General features: G+C 40.3%; 1 protein-coding gene across 1 annotated transcript in view; it reads right to left on the bottom strand.

Annotated features, from left to right (window-relative positions):
- Positions 1-7,537: 7,537 nt before the first annotated feature.
- The window catches only part of SF3A3 (splicing factor 3a subunit 3), a 35,860-nt gene continuing 21,183 nt past the window's right edge, over positions 7,538-22,214 (bottom strand). The window contains exons 11-17 of the mRNA XM_075853249.1: positions 20,355-20,462; positions 17,618-17,687; positions 15,681-15,845; positions 14,827-14,937; positions 12,931-13,021; positions 12,089-12,144; positions 7,538-7,768 (exon numbers count right to left, since the gene is read on the bottom strand). Coding sequence (XP_075709364.1) covers positions 7,691-7,768; positions 12,089-12,144; positions 12,931-13,021; positions 14,827-14,937; positions 15,681-15,845; positions 17,618-17,687; positions 20,355-20,462 — 679 coding nt within the window. The 3' untranslated portion in view covers positions 7,538-7,690. The remainder of the gene's footprint in view (positions 7,769-12,088; positions 12,145-12,930; positions 13,022-14,826; positions 14,938-15,680; positions 15,846-17,617; positions 17,688-20,354; positions 20,463-22,214) is intronic.

The following is a 22,214-nucleotide window of genomic DNA, read 5'->3' on the forward strand; positions in this document are numbered from 1 at the left end:
ATGAGTCACTCGTGCTCTTCAAAGGAAGGCTGCCATTTTACTTGGCAAGTATTGCCTAAATTGTAAAGTACGGAATAAAAATGTATAAGCTCTGAGAGTGAAAGTGGGTACACTCACAGATTTAGAGTTTATGAGGGGGAAAAAACTCCCAAATCTGCCCAACAGAGTGTCCCCCTGTCCTCAATACAAGCGGCAAAATTGTGTCGGACCTTTTGTACCCCCTGCTAGATAAAAGGTTATAACCTTCATAAAGACAATTTCTATACTAGGGTCCCACTGTTCCACTGCCTATTTGAGAAAAATACAGTCGCCTGTGGCACAATACGGAGGAATCAAAAAGGCCTCCCAAAAAATTTGGTCGACCAAAAACGGAGACCTGGTGATAGAAGGTCAGTGTGTAATGGGACTGTGATGGTGACCAAATATAGGGATAAAAAAAAGATGATGTTTTTATCAAAGTCCATTCATGGGGACAGCAGCACCCCTGTTCCAGTAAGAGGGTGTAATGCCACAGCCCTCAAGCCTGCATGCATACAGGAGTATAACAAACACATGGGTGGCGTAGACCTGGCGGCTCAAATGCTACAGCCATACAGCGCAATGTGGAAGTCCCACGTATGGTACAAGAAGACTGCAGTCCACCTCATACAAACAGCGCTGTACAATTCCTTTATTATTTATCGGAAGTCAGGGAATCAAGCACGGTATCTTGAATACCAGGAAAAAGTAATAAAGCAACTACTTTTCAAAGACCGAGCAGAAGAGGCTGCAAGCACATCCCATAGCAGCGAGGCCAGCAGAATTGTATCAGGGCAGCACTTCCCAAGTGAAGTGCCCCCCACTGAGAAAAAGAGAAGACTGTACAAAAAATGTTGCGTCCGTTATAAAAACGGAATGCGAAAAGACACGGGCTATCAGTGTGACACTTGTCCTGATAAGCCAGGATTGTGTATCAAGGACTTTTTTCGTGCCTACCATTCCTCCCTAAATTATTAATTTTAATAGATTTTTGGCCTTTCACCCCTATTTCCAGTACATTATTGCCCATTTATGAATTGGAATTAAACCTAAAAAAAACAAAACTAAATACTTCATTATACCCCTAGATGAATACTGAAGAACAGTGTTTTCTGCTCAGTCACTTCAGAAAGTCTGCAAATAAATTGTGCCTGGAATTCATCCAACTAGGCCCAAAAAGTTGTATGCTCTCCCGTAATGCCGTAATCGTGAGAAATTGTTCTACAAATGTTGGGGTTCTTTGTCTCCTTTATTCCTTGTAAAAATGAAACATTTCAAAAAATTTTCAGAAAAAAAGTTGATTTTCATATTCACGGCCTAATTGAACTAAATTCTGCAAAAAACACGTGGGTCAAAATGCCAACTATACACCTAGGAAAATTCCTTGAGGGGTGGTTTCCAAAATGGGGGTTCACTTTTGGGTGCTCGCCACTGTTTTGGCACCACAAAACCTCTTCAAACCTGAAATGGTGCCTAAAATGTCATCTAAAAAAAGGAGGCGCTCCTTTGCTTCTGAGGTCCTTGTTTCAGTCCAAGAGGACACTAGGGCCACATGTTAGATATTTCTAAAAACTGTAGAATCAGGGTAATAAATATGGAGTTGCAATTCTTGGCTAAAATCTTCTGTGGCAGCAGCCACAGAGGGCACTGCGGCAGCAGCCACAGAGGGCACTGCGGCAGCAGCCACAGAGGGCACTGCGGCAGCAGCCACAGAGGGCACTGCGACACTTATACTGGAAAACTGGATTGTTGAAATAAGCACGTAGAGAATTCTCTAAAATTTTAAACCTAGCGGTATTATTATAGCAATGTAGTATTATTATAGTAGTTCAAATAACTAATTGATTAACAATAATTTTGTATTGTATCAAGTTTTAAAGTAATGCGGCCCGTGAACTTCCCATTTTTTCTATATGTGGCCCAGTTACCCGGCCGAGTTTGAGACTTTTTGAATGCTGTTTGAATACTTTGAGGGGTGCATTTTTTTTAAAATGGGGTAATTTATGGGGGTTTCTAATATATAAGTCCTTCAAAAGACACTTCAGAACTAAACCCTTTAAAAATAGCCTTTTGACATTTTCTTGAAAATTTGAGAAATCACTGCTAAAGTTCTAAGCCTTGTAACGTCCTAGAAAAATAAAAGGACGTTCAAAAAATGATGCAAACATAAAGTAGACATATGGGGGCTGTTAACTAGTGACTATTTTGTGTGGTATTACTATCTGTCTGTCTTACAAGCATATACATTTAAATTAAGAAAAATGCTAATTTTTACAAATTCTCTAAATTTTGGTGTTAAGGGGTTAAGTTAGTCAGGAATCACTGGAAGACTCCAATAAAAAGGTTAAAAAGTCACAAATTACTTCCTTAAAGGGAACATGTCACCATAATTTTTACCTATTGAACTTTACTTATCTCTCAAGTTCATTACCGTTCTCCCCTCTCCTAAACTCCTCTTGCAACTGTAAATAACGGTCTGCAAGCATTTTGCGCCTTTTATCGTAATAATCCGGTGTCCCTTTGTGCGCACTCACCAGAAGAGGACATCAATGCACAAGCACTGGATTGTGTGTACTGGGGGAAGGCGAGGAGCTGTCAATCAAAAGTAAGGAGGCGGGGTAAACTTTGAAGAGAGAGTCAAATCTTCGTTCCTCAAGTCTTTCTAACGAAGCTAGGACTCTTATGCTTATTAGCATACGGTGTGGGAACACAAAAACTGAATACTAAAGCTACAGAGCCAACTAAGACGACAATTATAGGTTATATATACACATTTTTCACCCACTACCACCTGGTTTTGCTGGTTTAATAGGTGAAATGCTGATGACCGGTTCCCTTTAAATCAGATTTAGCCTTCTGCGGTAAATCAAGGTCTCCCCCAGCAAAGGCTAAAAGATCTTGCTTTTAAATTTCTCCAAACTTCAGTGTTAATCCAGGGCTTCTTATTCAGATAAACCTTCACAGTTAACAGGAATACACACAGCTAGAAATGTGCATATAAGTAAAATATAAATCAGCCTGTTGTTATTAGTGGATGCCTCAAAAACAGACCAATTTGTACCACAGTCCACAAAGGCCTTCGACCACAATTGCAGAGTCTTAACCACCGGCCGTTCTTGCTTCAATTCCGGTCTATAAACTAGAAGCATAAGCACTGCACGGTAATCCTATTTCAAAAGCCTCCAAACACTGTGAAAGGCATTCTTTATAGAACAAAAACAGTGATCCAAAATACTCACTTTGGTTCAGCAAATGTGCTGATAATACTTAGGCGAAACGGATTTCAATTTAGGAGGATTAAAATCACCTAAAATAACATGCAGCGCCTCAGGGTGTTCATGTTCTGGATGGGTGATATGGTCATACCCCATACACCCTAAAGACTCCACCAAGAAACCCTAACCCTTCTGTAGGCCTAAGGCCACTACAACAGTGCACTTCCACAAAAATTAGGCTGCTGACCTTTTTCCAAGTAAACTGGGTCACTGTTAGGTGCCATACAGACAAGAGGTTACCTCCACAGAAACTGGTGTGAAGAGAAACACTGCAGCAGCCTTAGCAGAAACCTTAGTTCGCAAATAGCCTTCGTTGGTGGCTTTAACCCCTTAATAACAGTCGATACACCTTTTAACGGTGGTCATTAATGGGCTTTATTCTAGGCTGCCACCTTTTCACGGCGGCCTAATCCACGTCCTGCATGGGTCTCCCGTGCAGGCTGGAGCCGGGGCTTGGCTGTCTGATGTCAGCCAGGCTCCAGCGATAGAAGTTTATTTAGATGGCGGCCGTTTAAACAACGCTACGGAGTAAGCTCCCTCTGTCCCCCATCGGCGGTCCACAAATGCAATTGCGGGCATCCGATGAGGTGCCATGGCAGCCAGGGGCCTAACAAAGGCCCCCAGGCCTGCCCTGGCTATATGCCTATTAGGACGTGCCAGAGGTATGTCCTAATAGATGCCTGTCTATTCTTTACGGACAGGCAATAATGCTCTGGTATACGAAGTATACAAAAGCATTATACCTGCGATCTAAAGATCACATAGTGAAGTCTCCTAGTGAGACTGAAAAAATAATTAATGTGAAATATAAGTAGGGTACACATTAAAAAAAAATAAAACCATTTTTTTGCCATAAAAAATGGTTTTATTTAGTAAAATTGTAAAAATAAAAAACGACATATATAGTATCCCTGCAATCGTAATGACCCACAAAATAGTTATCATATTATTTAAACCGCAAGGTGAACCCTGTAAAAAAAAAAAACAACTAAGAAAAAACTGCAAAGTTGCTATTTTTTCCCATTTCCCCCCCAAATAATAATAAAAGATCAATCAATAAGTCCCATGTAGCCCAAAATGATAGCAATGAAGTCCCGCAACAAACAAGCCCTCATATGGATACATTGACGGAAAAATAAAAAGTTATGGCTCTTGGAAAGCGGCAATGCAAAATAAATTTAGTTCAAAAGTGTTTTTATTCTGCAAAAGTAGTAAAACCTAAAAAAAAACTATGCGTATTTGGTATCGCCGTAATCGTACCGACCCATAGAATAAAGGTAGCATGTTATTTACGCCTCACAGTAATCGGCGTAAATGTAAAACGCATAGAACTATGGCTAAATTGCTGTTTTTTTTTATACCCCCCCAAAAAACAGTTAATAAAAAAATACAACTCATCCCGCAAAAAGCAAGTCCTCATACAGCCACGTCCACGTGAAAATAAAAAAAGTTATAGCTCTTCAAATGGGACGATGGAAATACTAAAAAAATTGCTTGGTCCTTAGGGCCCAGAATGCAAGTAGGGGGAAGGGGTTAACCACATGGGGAAATGAAGAGCCAGGACACCGGCTATTAACTCTGCAAGTACAGTTAGTGGCATTCTTTAAAGAGGCTCTGTCACCAGATTCTCAAATCCCTATCTCCTATTGCATGTGATCGGCGCTGCAATGTAGATAACAGTAACGTTTTTGTTTTTTTATAAACGTTCATTTTTGGCCGAGTTATGAGCTATTTTATATATATGCAAATGAGCTTTGAAATGGACAATTAGGCGTTTGGGCGTGTATTGTGTTTTTAACTGGGCGTCTTTACGTGTATGACGCTGACCAATCAGTGACCAGTCAGCGTCATACACTCCTCTACATTCATTTACACAGCAGCGATGTGCAGCCGCATACACAGAGATTATCGTTAATCGAGTGTCGTGATAATGAATACACATGAAATCCAGCCTGGACGTCATGTGTATTCAGAATCCTGACACTTCTGAATCTTTTCTTTGAGATTTCCAGCAAGGGAAACAAAATCTCGTTTACCTCCGTAATCTCGCAAGATTTCTGTGAGATTCCCACAAGCCACGCGTAATCTCGCGAGATTACGGAGGTAAACGAGATTTCATTTCCCTTGCTGGAATCTCACAGAAAAGAGTCAGAAGTGTCAGGATTCTGAGTACACATGACGTCCAGGCTGGATTTCATGTGTATTCATTATCAGGACACTTGGTTAACATTAATCTCTGTTTATGTGGCTGCACATCGCTGCTGTGTAAATCAATGGAGATGTGTATGACGCTGACTGGTCATTGATTGGTCAGCGTCATACACGTAAACACGCCCAGTTAAAAACACAATACACGCCCAGTTGGACATAACGAAAAAAAAACGCCCAATTGTCCATTTCAAAGCTCATTTGCATATATATATATAAAATAGCTCATAACTTGGCCAAAAATGAACGTTTTAAAAAATAAAATAAAAAACGTTACTGTTATCTACATTGCAGCGCCGATCACATGCAATAGGAGATAGGGATTTGAGAATCTGGTAACAGAGCCTCTTTAAGAGAAATATTTTTACTTGAGAGTTCACATAAACCTGCTTACCTACTTTGGAAAGCAAAGCCCTACTATATTGTAGCAGCTTCACCAAGTCCAAAGAACTATGAGACTTATTACTGGACAGCTTAAAGGGGTTTTACAAGATTGATCTTTTCCCTCTCACTGCTGTTACTTCCATAGCAACATCACATTTATAGTTTATTCACTGTATCCAAAGTGTCGCCGCATCGTGATACCGCTGTGGGTCACATGACTGCTCAAGTCCCACTCTGCTGACTTGCGCTCTATACCGATCACTTGCTCAAGTTGTGTAAAGGCCTTCTAAAGTATAAGCAGTAACGTGCCGTTGATGGGCAGTTCAGCAGCGCATCATGTACTGTGAATGCGCGGTTCCCCCATAACGGAGGAGAAACAGTCCAAAGTACTAGATATTTCAAGATGGGAAATTCTTCTTAAATGGACACTAACTTTTCAAACAAATTATGCTAAACTAACAATCTATTTTGAATTTTACTTACGGTTAAAATTTTGTCATTTAATCCATGCAAATTATGTGCTCCCTTCCTGTAATCTGCTATATATTATATATACAAACACACAGAGTAATGTGCAAAAGTTTTAGGCAGTTGTTGAAAAATTTTGCAAAGTAAGAATGCTTTCAAAAATAGAAGTGTTAGTTATTTATCAATTAACAAAATGAAAATTGAAGGAACAGAAGAGAAATTGAAATCAAATCAATATTTGGCGTGACCACGCTTTGCCTTCAAAACAGCATCAATTCTTTTAGGTACACTTAAAAAAAAGTCATGGATTTTAGTCAGGTGTATTATTAACCAAACATACTAAACAGGTGATATTGATAATCATTTTCATATGTAGGTTAAAACCGCTAACAGAAACAGCTGTGTAGGAGAATTAAAACTTGGAACAGACAAACTGCTACAAAAGGTGAGATTTTGGAAGACCGTTTCATGTCACAGGCCCATCATGGCAAGACTAAGACCAGCAATCAGACACAAAGCAGTTATACTGCATCAGAGAGGTCCCTCTCGGACAAAGATTTCAAAGCAGACTGGGGTTTCATGATGTGCTGTTCAAGCTCTTTTGAAGAAGCACAAAGAAAAAGGCAACGCTGAGGATCATAGATGCAGTGGTCAGCCAAGGAAACTGAGTGCAGCAGGTCAAAGACACATCATGCTTACTTAATTTAGAATCATGTAATTCCTCATGTACACATGACAGCTTATTCTCAAAAGCCACCTAAAAAGTTATGCTTTAAGTACTTGTCCATGTGATTTTTTTTTTTTTTTTTTAAAGAACAGAAACCATGAGATCAATCCGTACTGGACTCCTTATATTTAGTTACCCACCTGTACCATACTAACGCTAAAATTGATTAAATATGGTGAAGGCAGGATTACCCATGAGACCTGAAAGCAAATGTCCAGTACGCCAAATCCCCAGGATTTATCAGCGAATTAGCCTGAGATGTTGTGCCCTAGCAGAGCTGTCTTATGTCCTGACCTTTAGGAAACATGGTCAGGACATCGATGATAATATTCTATGCCGACATCTGAAAAGTATGTTTGTGAAGCTGTTGAATAAATGAGCAGAAAGACTGCACTCTTAAATAATAACCAGTGTTTGCACATATTCAAAAACGTAACTGTAAAAAGGCAGAACTTAATGAAAATGTTGTTTCAATTTTAATTAAAAAAAAGACAGTTTTACAAGTACAAACCACAGACCGTGGCTTCTACCAAACAAAAAGCAAAGGAACAAGTAAACTCGTTCATCTGCTACGAAAAACAGAAAGGAACGTCTGGAAAAATAATTTGTATTAAAGAAGTCCTTGGCGTTTTAAATCTTCATATGTCTTCTTATTAACAACGTTCCCACTTGAGTCTTCATATTCCTCCTGAAAACAAAGATTTAAAATGTCATAACATTGTTTGATCTATACAGCTTTGACTATAGATACAGAGAGAGCCCATTCAAAAGGACTTAGGCTCAGTATAGTCTGATATTGGTGAAAGTAGTTATCTATGTGAAAACCCCTCCTAGGTAAAAAGCATCTCTCTCATATCTTTACTAATTTGGCACATTTAAAAGTTTTAGATCATAAAATTAATTTGAATTTGTGAAAAACAACACAAGTAAACCCAAAATGGAGATTATAAATGATCATTGCATTTGGAGATAAACATTCATTTAAAACCTCTATCACCCATGTGAAAAAAGTAATTGCCCCCAAAACCTAATAACTGGTTGTGCCACCCTTGGCAGTAACAACTGCAGTCAAAGATTTGCAATTACTTGCGCTGAGTCTTTTATACCGCTTTGGAGGAATTTTAGCCCGCACTTTGCAGAACTTTCAAGCATTAACTGCCTGTTTAAGGTCTTGCCACAATGTCTCAATGGGATTCAAGTCAAGACTTTGACTCTGCCACTCCAAAACCATCATGTTTTAAGCCTCTCATCGGTGGACTTGCTTGTGTTCTTCCGAACATTGTTCTGCTGCATAACCCAACTACCCTTAAAGAGGCTCTGTCACCAGATTTTGCAACCCCTATCTGCTATTGCAGCAGATCGGCGCTGCAATGTAGATAAGAGTAACGTTTATATTTTTAAAAAACGAGCATTTTTGGCCAAGTTATGACCATTTTTGTAGTTATGCAAATGAGGCTTGCAAAAGTCCAAGTGGGTGTGTTTAAAAGTAAAAGTCCAAGTGGGCGTGTGTTAGGTGCGTACATCGGGGCGTTTTTAATACTTTTACTAGCTGGGCGCTCTGATGAGAAGTATCATCCACTTCTCTTCAGAACGCCCAGCTTCTGGCAGTGCAGACACAGAGCGTGTTCTCGAGAGATCACGCTGTGTCGTCACTCACAGGTCCTGCATCGTGTCAGACGAGCGAGGACACATCGGCACCAGAGGCTACAGTTGATTCTGCAGCAGCATCAGCGTTTGCAGGTAAGTCGATGTAGCTACTTACCTGCAAACGCTGATGCTGCTGCAGAATCAACTGTAGCCTCTGGTGCCGGTGTCCTCGCTCGTCTGACACGATGCAGGACCTGTGAGTGACGTCACAGCGTGATCTCTCGAGAACACGCTGTGTGTCTGCACTGCCAGAAGCTGGGCGTTCTGAAGAGAAGTCGATGATACTTCTCTTCAGAGCGCCCAGCTAGTAAAAGTATTAAAAACGCCCCTATGTACGCACCTAACACACGCCCACTTGGACTTTTAAACACACCCACTTGGACTTTTGCAAGCCTCATTTGCAAAACTACAAAAATGGTCATAACTTGACCAAAAATGCTCGTTTTTAAAAAATAAAAACGTTACTGTAATCTACATTGCAGCGCCGATCTGCTGCAATAGCAGATAGGGGTTGCAAAATCTGGTGACAGAGCCTCTTTAAGCTTTAGGTCACAAACTGACAGGCGGACATTAATGATTTTATCAAATATGACAAGTTGTCCAGGTCATGCAGAAGCAAAGCAGCCCCAGACGATCACACTACAAAAACCATGCTTCACGTCTTCCAAAAAGGTTCCAACTTTGACTCATCAGTCCCCATAATATTCTCCCAAACATCTTGGGTGTCATATAGAGGTTTTATTTTAGCAAGTGCTAGATGAGCCTGTGTTCTTGTCTGGGTTCTTTTGTGAACTCCTGGATCAGTCATTGATGTGCTCTTTGTGGAATCATTAGGTCGACCACTACTGGGAAGGTTCACCGCCGTTCAAAGATTTCTCCATTTGTGGATAATGTCGCTCGCTACGGTTGAGCCTTAGCAAAGGCTTTGTAACCAGACCCTGACTGGTAGATTGTAATGACTTTGTTTGGCATTTGTAGTTGAATCGGTTTAGAACATAGCATGTGCTGATTTTTTAGATCCTCTATTCTGCTTCAAATTGTCAGACAGGTTCTATTTAAGTGATGCTTATATTCAACAGGTCTGGCAGTAATCATGCCTGGGTGTGGATAATGAAATTGAACCCAACTGTCAATAGAATTTGGTTAACAGTTTAATTCAGTAATTACTTTTTCACATAGGGTCAGGTACGGCTTAAAGAGAACTTTTCACCTGCCCATACATGTGCAGCTGAGTGCAGCATGTAATGGGCAGGGCTGCACAAACCCTGGGGCACTTTACATTCTTTCCTACCCTCCTCCGTTATTTACATATCGGAGTCATTAGATTTGACGCCCGATATTTACATAACTCCCTGAACTGTCCATGCGGCATGTTACTACGGCTGTGACACTGTCCAATCAGCTACGAACAGTGCCACAGTAAGAGCTGGAGAGTGCAGAGCGTGCGCGCGCGCGCGCACGCACACACACGCACGCACGGACGCTCTCACTCTTCAGCAGACAAGGACAAGATTGTGATCTCTCGCGAGAGATCAGTCTTGTACTTGTCTGCCGAACTGGCAAGGGGGAGTGTAATGGCAATGGGGCGTGTCACTGCTATGGACAGTGCAAGAGCTGGAGAGAGGAGAGCTTGCACGCTCTCACTCACTCGTCAGCTCTCGGCATAAAAGTACAAGATTGTGATCTCTCGCTAGAGATCAGTCTGGTCCTTGTCTGCTGAGAGCTGAAGCGTGAGTGAGAGCGTGCAAGCTCTCCTCTCTCCAGCTCTTGCACTGTCCGTAGCAGTGACACAGCCCCTTGCCCGTTGGGCAGACAAATACAAGACTGATCTCTCGCGCTAGGTCAGTCTTGTCCTTGTCTGCCGAGAGCTGAATAGTGGGGGCGTGCGTGTGCACACGCTCTCCTCTCTCCAGCTCTAGCACAGCCATAACAACACGCCCCATTAACAGTTCAGAAGGCGATTTAAAAATCGGGCGCCAAATATAACAGCGCCAATATCTAAATAACGGAGGAGGGTAGGGAGAAAATGTAAAGTGCCCCAGAGTTTGTGCAGCCCTGCCTATTTCATGCTGCATATGCATGGGGGGAGGTGAAAGATGCTCTTTAATAGCATTTTTTTTCTACAATAAATGAAATCTTCGTTTAAACCAGCATTTTGTTTTTAATTGGGTTCTCTTAGTCTAATATTAAAAGTAGTTTGATGAGCTGCAATATTCAAGTGTGACAAATTTGCAAAAATAGAAGAAATTGGGAGGGGAAAATATTTTTTCATGGAACTGTATTCACACAGTTGTTGTTCAGCTAAAGCCATAAAGATAAATTGACTGCATTAGCCCAATGACTGCTTGCTAGCTAGATAGTCCTGAATGCAACTTACTGTTGCATTAAAGCCTCAGCTTGTTATTTCTCCCTTATTCTTTACACTGCAGCAAAGCTTGTTCAGCTGTATAAAGGCACCATAAGATCACCAGGAACAGTCAAAATCTTCACGGCTGAGGTGGAGCGATTCTAAAAGTCAATTACTGTACCAATCGTGGAGAGGGAAAGCATTAGACGTGCAGAAATTTAATAAAAGGTGGCATTCAATGACAGTTTTATGTGGAAAGCCAGTAAGCTCTTCAGAATGGCTGGTTGCTTGATTGTATGCAACATAAGCAATAGTTGTGGCCCAAAAAGATGCTGCCACAAATTTGAGGGGGCGTCCACATACTTCTGGCCGTGTGATACATATAAAGTTGTCTTTTGAATCTATACTCAAATTTTTTTCGATTGCAATTTCACTCTACAGATTCTGCTTTCACCTTTTTCTACTACTTTTAAACATCACCGCCGAATTCTTCATAATTCCACAGAAAATGCTATTTGATGCCCTTTTAAATAGTTTGGATGCATAAGGGACAATTCGAAAGCAGTCTATATTTCATATAAATATTTGTAGATAGAATCTTTTCTTAAGTTACAATTTTCTCTACAGCAACGGAATAGAAAATAGACCATAATATTATTTGAACAAATGATAAATGCAGATTGCAAACGTGTGATCACAAAATAATAATTAAACACTATATGTTTATTTGTGTACATGTATTTGGTTTCCCAGCAATGTACTGTTTTGACAGCAGTTGTTGGGTTACTAAGGTAGAGCTCAGTAGAGCAGCCACATCTGTACATCAGAGCCTGCGCTAGCGACCAGCAGAATATATACCTGGGAGGCTTCTACCAAGTCCCTGCAGAATTTATTTCCTATAAATGAAGATTAAACTGCTGAAGTGAAAGTAAGTAGATACAAGAATAACTGTTCTGTGTCCTGTCATTACATGCAATGTTACAATACTCGTTTATTCTCTTGATATTAGTTTACCTCAGTGTCAGGCTGCCACCTTTCTGATGCCTTCTGGTGCTTGAGTTTTGACCACACTATAAATAAAAGCATGCAGAACAGATTATACTAGCAGCAAAATTCAGAATGTCTTGTTAAGGAACTTGTGAAAAACAGCCTGTCATTCAATCACTTTCTTGAGCCATAAAATGTGACTATTGGTCTTTTGGCTGCTAAAGGGACACTCCAGCCAAAACAAAACTTTCCCATGTGTACTATTCTGGTATTCCATGTGTCAGTCTCTCAGTGTCCCCCAGCGTGCAGAAGTGGTATCTTTAGCTGGTCATGTGATGCTATGCTGAAGTATCATGGGATTGATAGCAAAGCAGAGAGGAAGAGAAAGCTGGGGAAATCTAAGAATCAAGATGCAGGCTTGTTTCAAGCACAGACAAGGCAAAAGTTCAAGAAGTGAGTGCAGTATACATAAAAGTGTAGTGTGGTGTATACAGCCAGGTGGGGAATGCAGTCATGGAAATTTGTGATTCCACTGGAGGTCTTCTTTAATGATTTATTTTAGTAACACAAAAAAATAACACTGTCTAAGGATTAGGCTGTATTTGAGATATTCACACGTGTTTTGTCCTTGCTTTGTAATAGAAAGTGCATTAGGTTGTATAGCCTAAAACAGTCTTTATAAGTGACTAACAATATTGAAATTACTAATTTCTCGTCCATGGTATTACCATTCTCCTGAAATGGAGAACAATGGGGGTCACTGGGGAAGTTTTTTGATAAGCACTTCTCGGTTATCCGTTAGCATATCCTAAATTGCCGTTTTAGCCAAAAGTACAGGGAAGACAAAAAAAAATTAATAAATCACTTACACGAAACTGCGTCCTCAATTTGTGTGACGTTGGCAAAATGAGCAGTATTTGGAATTCCCAGACATCTCATGCCATGTGCGTGTCTCCATTCCTGAAAATGATTGTCAAATACTGGTCAGAGAGAACGAGCATACAATACATAGTTTGCTGCTTTACTTTTAAGAATGGTTTTTAAATACAGTTTAAAGGGGTCATCAAGGTCTAGGAAAAAAAATAAAAAAAAAATGCTGTCCATGGGTTTTGTCTGGTATTGCAGCGCAGTTTCAGTGACGTATGGGCTGACATGCATTACTGCAAACAACCTGTGTACAGGTGTGGTGCTGTTGTAGGAAGAAAGCAGTCATGTTTTTCTACTTTGAACAACCCCGTTAAGGCCACTTTTACACAGCAGTCTTGCTTTAGTACTTGAAAGCCAAAACCAGAGTTAGGTCCAAAACACAGTTGGTGTAAATACTTCCATTCTACTTTTCGCTGTGTAGGTTCCCCTCCTGGTTTTAGCTGACAAGTACTAATGCAAAATACTGCCGTGTGAAAGCGGCCTATAGCAAATAAGTCTGCACACTTAAAAGGCTTGTACCACAAATGGACATTTATCACCTATTCACAGAAAAGGTGAAAAATGTCTGATCGCTAGGAGCCCTACCATCAATAGAATTCTCCATTTCTCACCACTGCATGACCACAGTGTTGCGGGGTTTGAATTGAGAGACTGTCAAGCATGCGTCCTGACACTCTATTCAATGTCTATGGGGCTGGCGGATACAGTCAAGCACCGTACTTGGCTGTCTCCATCAGTCCCATAGATTTAAAAAGCAAAAAAATAAAATCTTTTTTTTTTTTTTTTTTTAAAGGGGCAGGGCGTCTGCTGTACTACAGTTCTTTAAATGCCTCCTCACTGTGGTCATGCAATGAGGAGGAAGGGGGTTCTTGGGACCCCCATTCTAGTGACTAATAGCGCTTAAATTGGTAGAGCCCCAGCAATCAGACATTTCCTGTGGATAAGAAATTCATGTACATTGTGGAACAAGCCCTTAAATTGGACTTCGAGAGGCTGTCACCAGATTATAAGTGCCCTATCTCCTACATAATCTGATCGGCGCTGTAATGTAGAGAACAGTGGTTTTTATTTTGAAAAACGATCATTTTGGAGCAAGTTATGAACAATTTTAGATTTATGCTAATTAGCTTCTTAATAGACAACTGGGCGTTGTAGAGAAGTGCATGAAGCCTACCAATCAGCATCATAGACTTCTCGTTTCAGCCCAGCTTGTTTCACTGCGCACACAGCGTGATCTCGTGAGATCAAAAATTATCGTTTTTCAAAATAAAAACCACTGTTCTCTACATTACAGCACCGAACAGATTATGTAGGAGATAGGGCACTTATAATCTGGTGACAGAACCTTTAAGTATGTGGACATATCATTAGAGGCTCTGTCACCACATTATAAGTGCCCTATCTCCTATATAAGGAGATTGGCACTGTAATGTAGGTGACAGTAATGCTTTTTATTTAGAAAAACGATTTTTACCACTTTGAGCGCTTTTTAGCTTTATGCTAATGAGTTTCTTAATGCCCAAGTGGGCGTGTTTTTACTTTAGACCAAGTGGGCGTTGTACAGAGGAGTGTATGACGCTGACCAAAGTAAAAACACGCCCACTTGGGCATTAAGAAACTCATTAGCATAAATCTAAAAATCGCCCCTAACATGGTAAAAATAGTTTTTCTAAATAAAACCACTGCTGTCACCTACATTACAGCGCCGATCTTCTTATATAGGAGATAGGGCACTTATAATCTGGTGACAGAGTCTCTTTAAAAACAGAACTTGATTATCTACCATCCATCCTTCCATAGTATAACATACAAAACCTTCAGTATTAAAAGATTCTTACCGCAAAATGACGCTGAAAAGCCTTGGGCCCTCGGTAGGTGTAATTCCCACATATCTCACAGTTGTAGTTTATGTTTAGTCCATGTAGCTTATACAGCCAGTATGGTATGGGCTGCAAAGGAAAAGTTGAAGTATGAAATAAAGGAACAGTACCAGCACTGGGGACAACTAATAGAATAGTGCACACATTGCCTTTGCGGACAGTGTCATATCTAGAGATCTTTATGTGCAACTCCAACAAAGTTAATCCTTTGCTACATATAGTTACATTATGCTGCAATATCTTTTTTCACTTCTTAGCAACTTGATATACTTGAGAATAAATGTATCAGATGTATACAGTGTTTTTCAGAAGTATACATTTATTTTCTCATTTAAGCTAGAGAAAGTATCTAATTCTGATTGAATAAACAGATCTTGGAATGATAATAATAATAATAATAATAATATATATTTATTAGGACAAGTATCAGCACCAGGCATTCAATAATGGAGAGATGTCGGTTTATTCACCACAAAGCGAACAGAATGAGCAACGTTTCCGAAACGTTGCTCATTGTGTTCACTTTGTGGTGCATAAACCGACATCTCTCCATTATTATTGAAGTCCTGGTGCGGTTACTTGCGCTCTACTACTGGCGTTTCTTCTACACCAAGGAGTTGATTCATTCTTTTACTGATAAACGTGAACACGGCCTGATATTCAGCTTGCTTTCAGTGAGAATATATATATATATATATATATATATATATATATATATATACACACCAATAACATATGCGGTCATCTATGTTTAGCACAAACTGAGCAGACTACGCAACCTAGATTAGTGTCCTTATCAATAGTTCGGTTACCTTGCCATCCCAACCAAGAGGAAGGTTTTTGGGGTTATAAATAATCTCATTTTCCTCATCATCACTTTCACTCTCACTAAGCTGTTCTTCCTCCTCTTCTTCACGCTCTTCACCAGTCCGAGCCTGCTTGCGCTGTACATTCTCATGTGTCAGATGTCTTTGCTCCTAAAAATGTAAGAAAATTTGGATAAACTGCCCTTTCATTATCAACACCTTCAATGACTCAATATCAACCTCAAAATGTCATCTTTTGGAATAAAACATTCGAAGGTCTAATTCACATGAATGTATGTCTCATCAGAGTGTTGTTCATTTTAACAAAGGACAGCACGCTGACCCACGGAGCATATGTCCGCTGCGAGAAACTCACATGTCCTATCCTGGTCTGTTTTTGCAGACCAGACCCACCCATTAAAGTCTATGGGTGGAATGAAACCAGGAAATGCTTGCATATGAGAAAAACAGATGACAGATGGAAACCACACTGACATTTATATGCTTAAAAAAATGGTTCGTTTTTTTGCGAACGCAAATCTGACACGTTCGTGTGAATAAGGCTTTAAGCAAATAAAGAAGGGGAATTTGACAAAAAATCTGTGGCAGACACAAATTTTTACCGCAGATATGCCGGCAGTTCCGTTCAAGGATTTGCCCCACTGTCAATCAATGGGGCTAATCTGCAGCTTTTCTGTGAGGTACATGTGACAATAATAAACATGCTTGTTATTCTAGTGGATCATTTTTTTTTATTTTTTTGCAGGACGCAGACAAAAAAAATAAAAAAAATCAGGGTGATGTTTTTCACATCATGAATGATGTATAAAATTCCCCCGATTCACTTACATTGAATGCATACCGTGATGGAATTTGATGAGGATTTAGGCATGGAATCAGCGCTTATTAGTTGCATTCCTATGGGAGCCAGAACGAGGCTCCATAGAAATGCATTGAGAGCCTGAGTTCCGGTTTACTGAAAAGCACAGTGATTCCAGACAGGTCCGAGTGAGGATCATGTGGGCAGCGCTGGGCCCGAAAACGACATGAAGCGGGGATCGGTAAGTGTTTCTGCACACAGCACCCCACTGTAACACCAATGTACAAATGGAGGGGGCAAGAAAAAAGTGGATTGCTTCTTTAAATGCCCACCCAAACTCTTTAATGGCAGAGTGGTCAACAGTGCAATCTGCCATTAAAGTGGAGGATCTATATTAAACACCAAGGCTGACCCATGCAATATTTTGGACTAAAAGGGGTTCAAAAGCATCACAATGTAATTTACGAGTTGGAGAGTTATCAAGAGATGCAAAAAAAAAAAAAATAAATTTAAACACAAGAAAGACCCTCAGTGCACCAGTATACAATTAAAAAATGTAATCAATTTGACTGGCAATTGCCCATTTTTAGCTTCTAAGGCTACGTTAACATAACATTTATGCTCCATGTATGCACTGGGAACACTCCCAGCACTTAACCAGACATATACTAAAAGAGTGTCCTTTCGGCGTTCATTTCAGCCCAAAAAGCATAGTCCGTTACACTTTTCAATACAGAGGCATATCCCGCAAAGAAACAGGTTTCTTTAACACGGACGAGGTATGCAACTGTATGTTACACGGTTTAATTCGTAGGTCGGGGGTTTAGCTTAGAGTATTTTCCCAGCAAATGCCCCAAACAAACGAAGAACAGGAAGAGTCTTAACCACAGACTGAGAAGTAACAAGGTCGGTATAGTATCACATACTGTAGATCGGTTTTATTTCCGGTATTGGTGGGTACTTTACAACCAAGTTGGTTATAATATTTTTCTATAATAATGAGAACACTTTAGAAATGATAAATACATTACTAATTCTTCTTGCAAATATTATTTTTATGATGAGAAAAAAAAAAGTGGATTAAAACAGGAGTAATTCATTTTATGAAGATAGAAAAACTTACCCCGAGGATTTCAACGTATTCATAAATTTGTGCCTCAAGAAAAGCAATGTCCCTGTTCTTTTCTGTGTCCCTGTAACATAAATGCATGCCTTTAACCTCTTCCTGCCGCAGCCAGTTTATTTTTTTTATTTCCATTTTTCATCCACACATTCCAAGAGCAAGAAGCAACCCATTTGCTATATGAAGAAGTCACTTCATATAGCGATGGTTAAATCTTACCAAATATGTCGTAATTGTAGTTTAAACATGCCTGATGTAGAGCTATGTTCACATAACATTTTATTCATCTTGATGTATATTCCGTCCAGGCCACGCTCTGCACAGAATCTTCGATTCCAAATAACCCACACTGTCACTTCCCCTTCAAAAAAGATTGTTCACAGCACTTTTAATGACACAATGCCAGAAAGAATGGGGTACTGCTGATTGATGTTTAACCCCTTAATGACCAGCCTATTTTAGACCTTAAAGAGGCTCTGTCACCAGATTTTGCAACCCCTATCTGCTATTGCAGCAGATCGGCGCTGCAATGTAGATAACAGTAAAGTTTTTATTTTAAAAAACGAGCATTTTTGGCCAAATTATGACCATTTTTATATTTATGTAAATGAGGCTTTCTAAAGTACAACTGGGCGTGTATTATGTGTGTTACATATTGGCGTTTTTACATGTTTTACTAGCTGGGCGTTGTGAATGGGAGTGTATGATGCTGACGAATCAGCATCATCCACTTCTCTTCGTTACCACCCAGCTTCTGGCAGTGCAGACACAGCGTGTTCTCGAGAGATCACGCTGTGACGTAACTCACTTCCTGCCCCAGGTCCTGCATCGTGTCGGCCACATCGGCACCAGAGACTACATTTGATTCTGCAGCAGCATCGGCGTTTGCAGGTAAGTCGATGTAGCTACTTACCTGCAAACGCTGATGCAGAATCAACTGTAGTCTCTGGTGCCGATGTGGCCGACACGATGCAGGACCTGGGGCAGGAAGTGAGTGACGTCACAGCGTGATCTCTCGAGAACACACTGTCTGTGCACTGCCAGAAGCTGGGTGTTAACGAACAGAAGTGGATGATGCGGATTCGTCAGCATCATACACTCCCATTCACAACGCCCAGCTAGTAAAAGAAGTAAAAACGCCCAGATGTACATAGACAATACACGCCCAGTTGTACATAACTTTAAACACGCCCAGTTGTACTTTAGAAAGCCTCATTTACATAAATATAAAAATTGTCATAACTTGGCCAAAAATAAAAACGTTACTGTAATCTACATTGCAGCGCCTATCTGCTGCAATAGCAGATAGGGGTTGCAAAATCTGGTGACAGAGCCTCTTTAAGCTCCAGGCTATTTTTTAAGTTTTTCCATCGTCGCATTCCAAGAGCTAGAACTTTATTTTTGCGCCGACATAGCTGTATAAAGTCTTGTTTTTTGCGGGACAAGTTGTACTTTTTAATAGCACCATTTTGAGGTACATATTATTTATTGATTAACTTAACTTTTTTGGGGGGGGAGAGATAGAAAAAAACGCTTTTTTTCCCAAAATTATATGTTTTTGCGTCTCCATATTTGAAGAGCCGTAACGTTTTTTATTTTTTCGCCGATGCGGTTGTAAGAGGGCTTTTTTTTTTTGCGGGAAGACTTGTAGTTTTTATTGGTACCATTTTGGAGTAGATGCGACTTTATGATCACTTTTTAATCACATTTTTTTAAAGTCAGGATTCACAGAAAACAGAAATTTTTCCGTCGGTTTTTAATTTTTTTACGGCGTTCACCGTGCGGGTTAAGTAAAGCTTTATAGTCGGGGTCGTTACGGATGCGGAGATACCAAATATGTGTAACTTTCTTACTTTATTTTGGTTTTTTAATAGTAAAGCAATTTGTAAGGGGAAAAAGTGGGTTTTTAATTTATTTTTTTATTAAACTTTATTAAACTTTTTTACTAGTCCCACTAGGGGACTTCACTCTGCGATCCTCTGATCGCTATTAGAATACACTGCAATACTTCTGTATTGCAGTGTATCACTGCCTGCCCGTGTAAAACAGACAGGCATCTGCTAGGTCATGCCTGCGGCATGATCTAGCAGGCATTCATTACAGGCAGACCGGGGGGGCCTTTATTAGGCCCCCGGCTGCCATGGGAGACACAGACACTCGACGATCTTATCGCCGGTTGTCGGTGGTAGAGAGAGGGATCTCCCTCTCTCTCTCCAAAACCACTCAGATGCGGTGCACACTATTGAGCACCGCATCTGAGGGGTTAAACGGATGAGATCGATACCAATATCGATCTCAACCGGCAGAGCAGGGACGCCCCCAGCTACCTCTGGCAGCTGAGAGCAGGGAGATTTGACAGCTCCCTGCTCTGTTTACTTATTCCGATGCCGCGACGTAAAAAGTCTATGGCATCGGAATAAGGCCTGTTAGTGACCGACTTAAAAGGACTATGGGCCGGTCACTAACGGGTTAAGGAAACCTGGCCTGACAGCACAGAGGCTGAAAATGCACATAGCACCTATGTGAACCGCACAAGTCATGTCATGCTTATTGCCTCTGAATATAAATAATGAAAACCACCATACACTGATAGCAAACAGATGTTTTCACATCACAGGCATTTAAACACCGTGTATCAGACAGTTCTGACATTCTTATGCCATAAATATGCTTCATTTACATAAAACCAGAAAATCCTCTCCTTTTTCAACACTTGTAGCACAAAGAATACATTTACCTTCTGACACCTTTTGCCTTTGGATTTTTGGCAAACAATGAAGTATCTAGAGCTTCCAGAGATTTTCCTTTTGTACCAAAAAGTCTCTGCGCTCTTTCTTCTAAAGTTCTAAAAAGAAAAGGAAATGAAATGTTAATGCTCTATATAGAAGACAGTTTTCCCCCTCTACAGAGTTGGCCATTTATATGGATACACCTAAATAAAATGGGAATGGTTGGTGATATTAACTTCCTGTTTGTGGCACATTAGTATATGGGAGGGGGGAATTTTCAAGCTGGGTGTTGACCATGGCGGCCATTTTGAAGTTGGCCATTTTGTATCCAACTTTAGTTTTTTCAATGGGAAGAGGGTCATGTGACATCAAACTTATCGAGAATTTCACAAGAAAAACAATGGTGTGCTTGGTTTTAACATTACTTTATTCTTTCAGGAGTTATTTACAAGCTTCTCTTTGTTTACAGCCACTGACATTTCGCATTCCTGGATTAACAGTTTCCTGGAAAGTGGATTGGTCGTCGTGGGCCAGTTGAATGGCCCCCTAGGTCTCCCGATCTGACCCCATTAGACTTTTATCTTTGGGGTCATCTGAAGGCAATTGTCTATGCTGTGAAGATACGAAATGTGCAGCAACTGAAACTACGGATACTGTAAGCCTGTGCTAGCATTTCTTCTGCGGTGTTGCTATCAGTGTGTGAAGAGTGGGAGAAGAGGGTTGCATTGACAATCCAACACAATGGGCAGCACTTTGAACACATTTTATAAGTGGTCAGAAACTTGTAAATAACTCATGAAAGAATAAAGTAACGTTAAAACCAAGCACCCCATTGCTTTCTTGTGAAATTCTCGATAAGTTTGATGTGTCACATGACCCTCTTCCCATTGAAAAAACTAAAGTTGGATACAAAATGGCCGACTTCAAAATGGCCGCCATGGTCAACACCCAGCTTGAAAAGTTTCCCCCCTCCCATATACTAATGTGCCACAAACAGGAAGTTAATATCACCAACCATTCCCATTTTATTTAGGTGTATCCATATAAATGGCCCACCCTGTACATTCTCATAAAAGAAAATGATATGCTGGAATTACATACACGCGACCTCTTCGTACAACATATCCTAGGTGTACAGATTTTAATTGGTTATATAATTAATGTCTCATTAAGTAGAACTAACCAGATCACGGTAAGGAGTTGGTACGTATGGCAAAAACGGAATTCTTGTAACAAGGACAATAAAAATCTGAAATTACAGCCTTGACAAATCCTTAATTCCTTTCTCTCTAGTGAATGTTTGACTTTCTCATTGGACGTGTGAGTGCAAGACAATAGGGAAGTTTTTTCAATAGTGGTGCAGGATGCATCAATTTATGCGCTGGCAAATTTTTTTATCCAATTCTACCAAACGTATTACAATGATGCACGTGACATGATAAATTTGGTGCACATTGCTAGGAATATTAGACACTTCATGCGCCCCCTGCTGGCTGTAATACATATACACCAGTACGTCAGAAATCTTTTTTACACATTTTAAGCACTACCGCAACAGAAGAAAAAGGTACATGGCTTAAATAAGAGAATTTTTATTTATCTAAGGCCCCATGCACACGACCGTAGCTTTGGGGCCGCATACTGTTCGCAATTACAGATAGTAGAGGACACATTCTATCCTATGGGCCAGTGCACACTACCGTAGTTGCCACAGTCCGTGCGTTGTCAGGGAGCTCGGAATGCAGCAAATAAATAAAAAAAAATAGGACAGGTCATTTTACAGGCCGCATTTGCGATCTGGGCTCCTTAAAGTCAATGCATATCTAGTCTCGGCACAATCCGTGATTGCAGGCGGCCTGCAGATGACA

Source organism: Rhinoderma darwinii, chromosome 2, assembly GCF_050947455.1.
Source record: "Rhinoderma darwinii isolate aRhiDar2 chromosome 2, aRhiDar2.hap1, whole genome shotgun sequence".
NCBI lineage: Eukaryota > Metazoa > Chordata > Amphibia > Anura > Rhinodermatidae > Rhinoderma > Rhinoderma darwinii.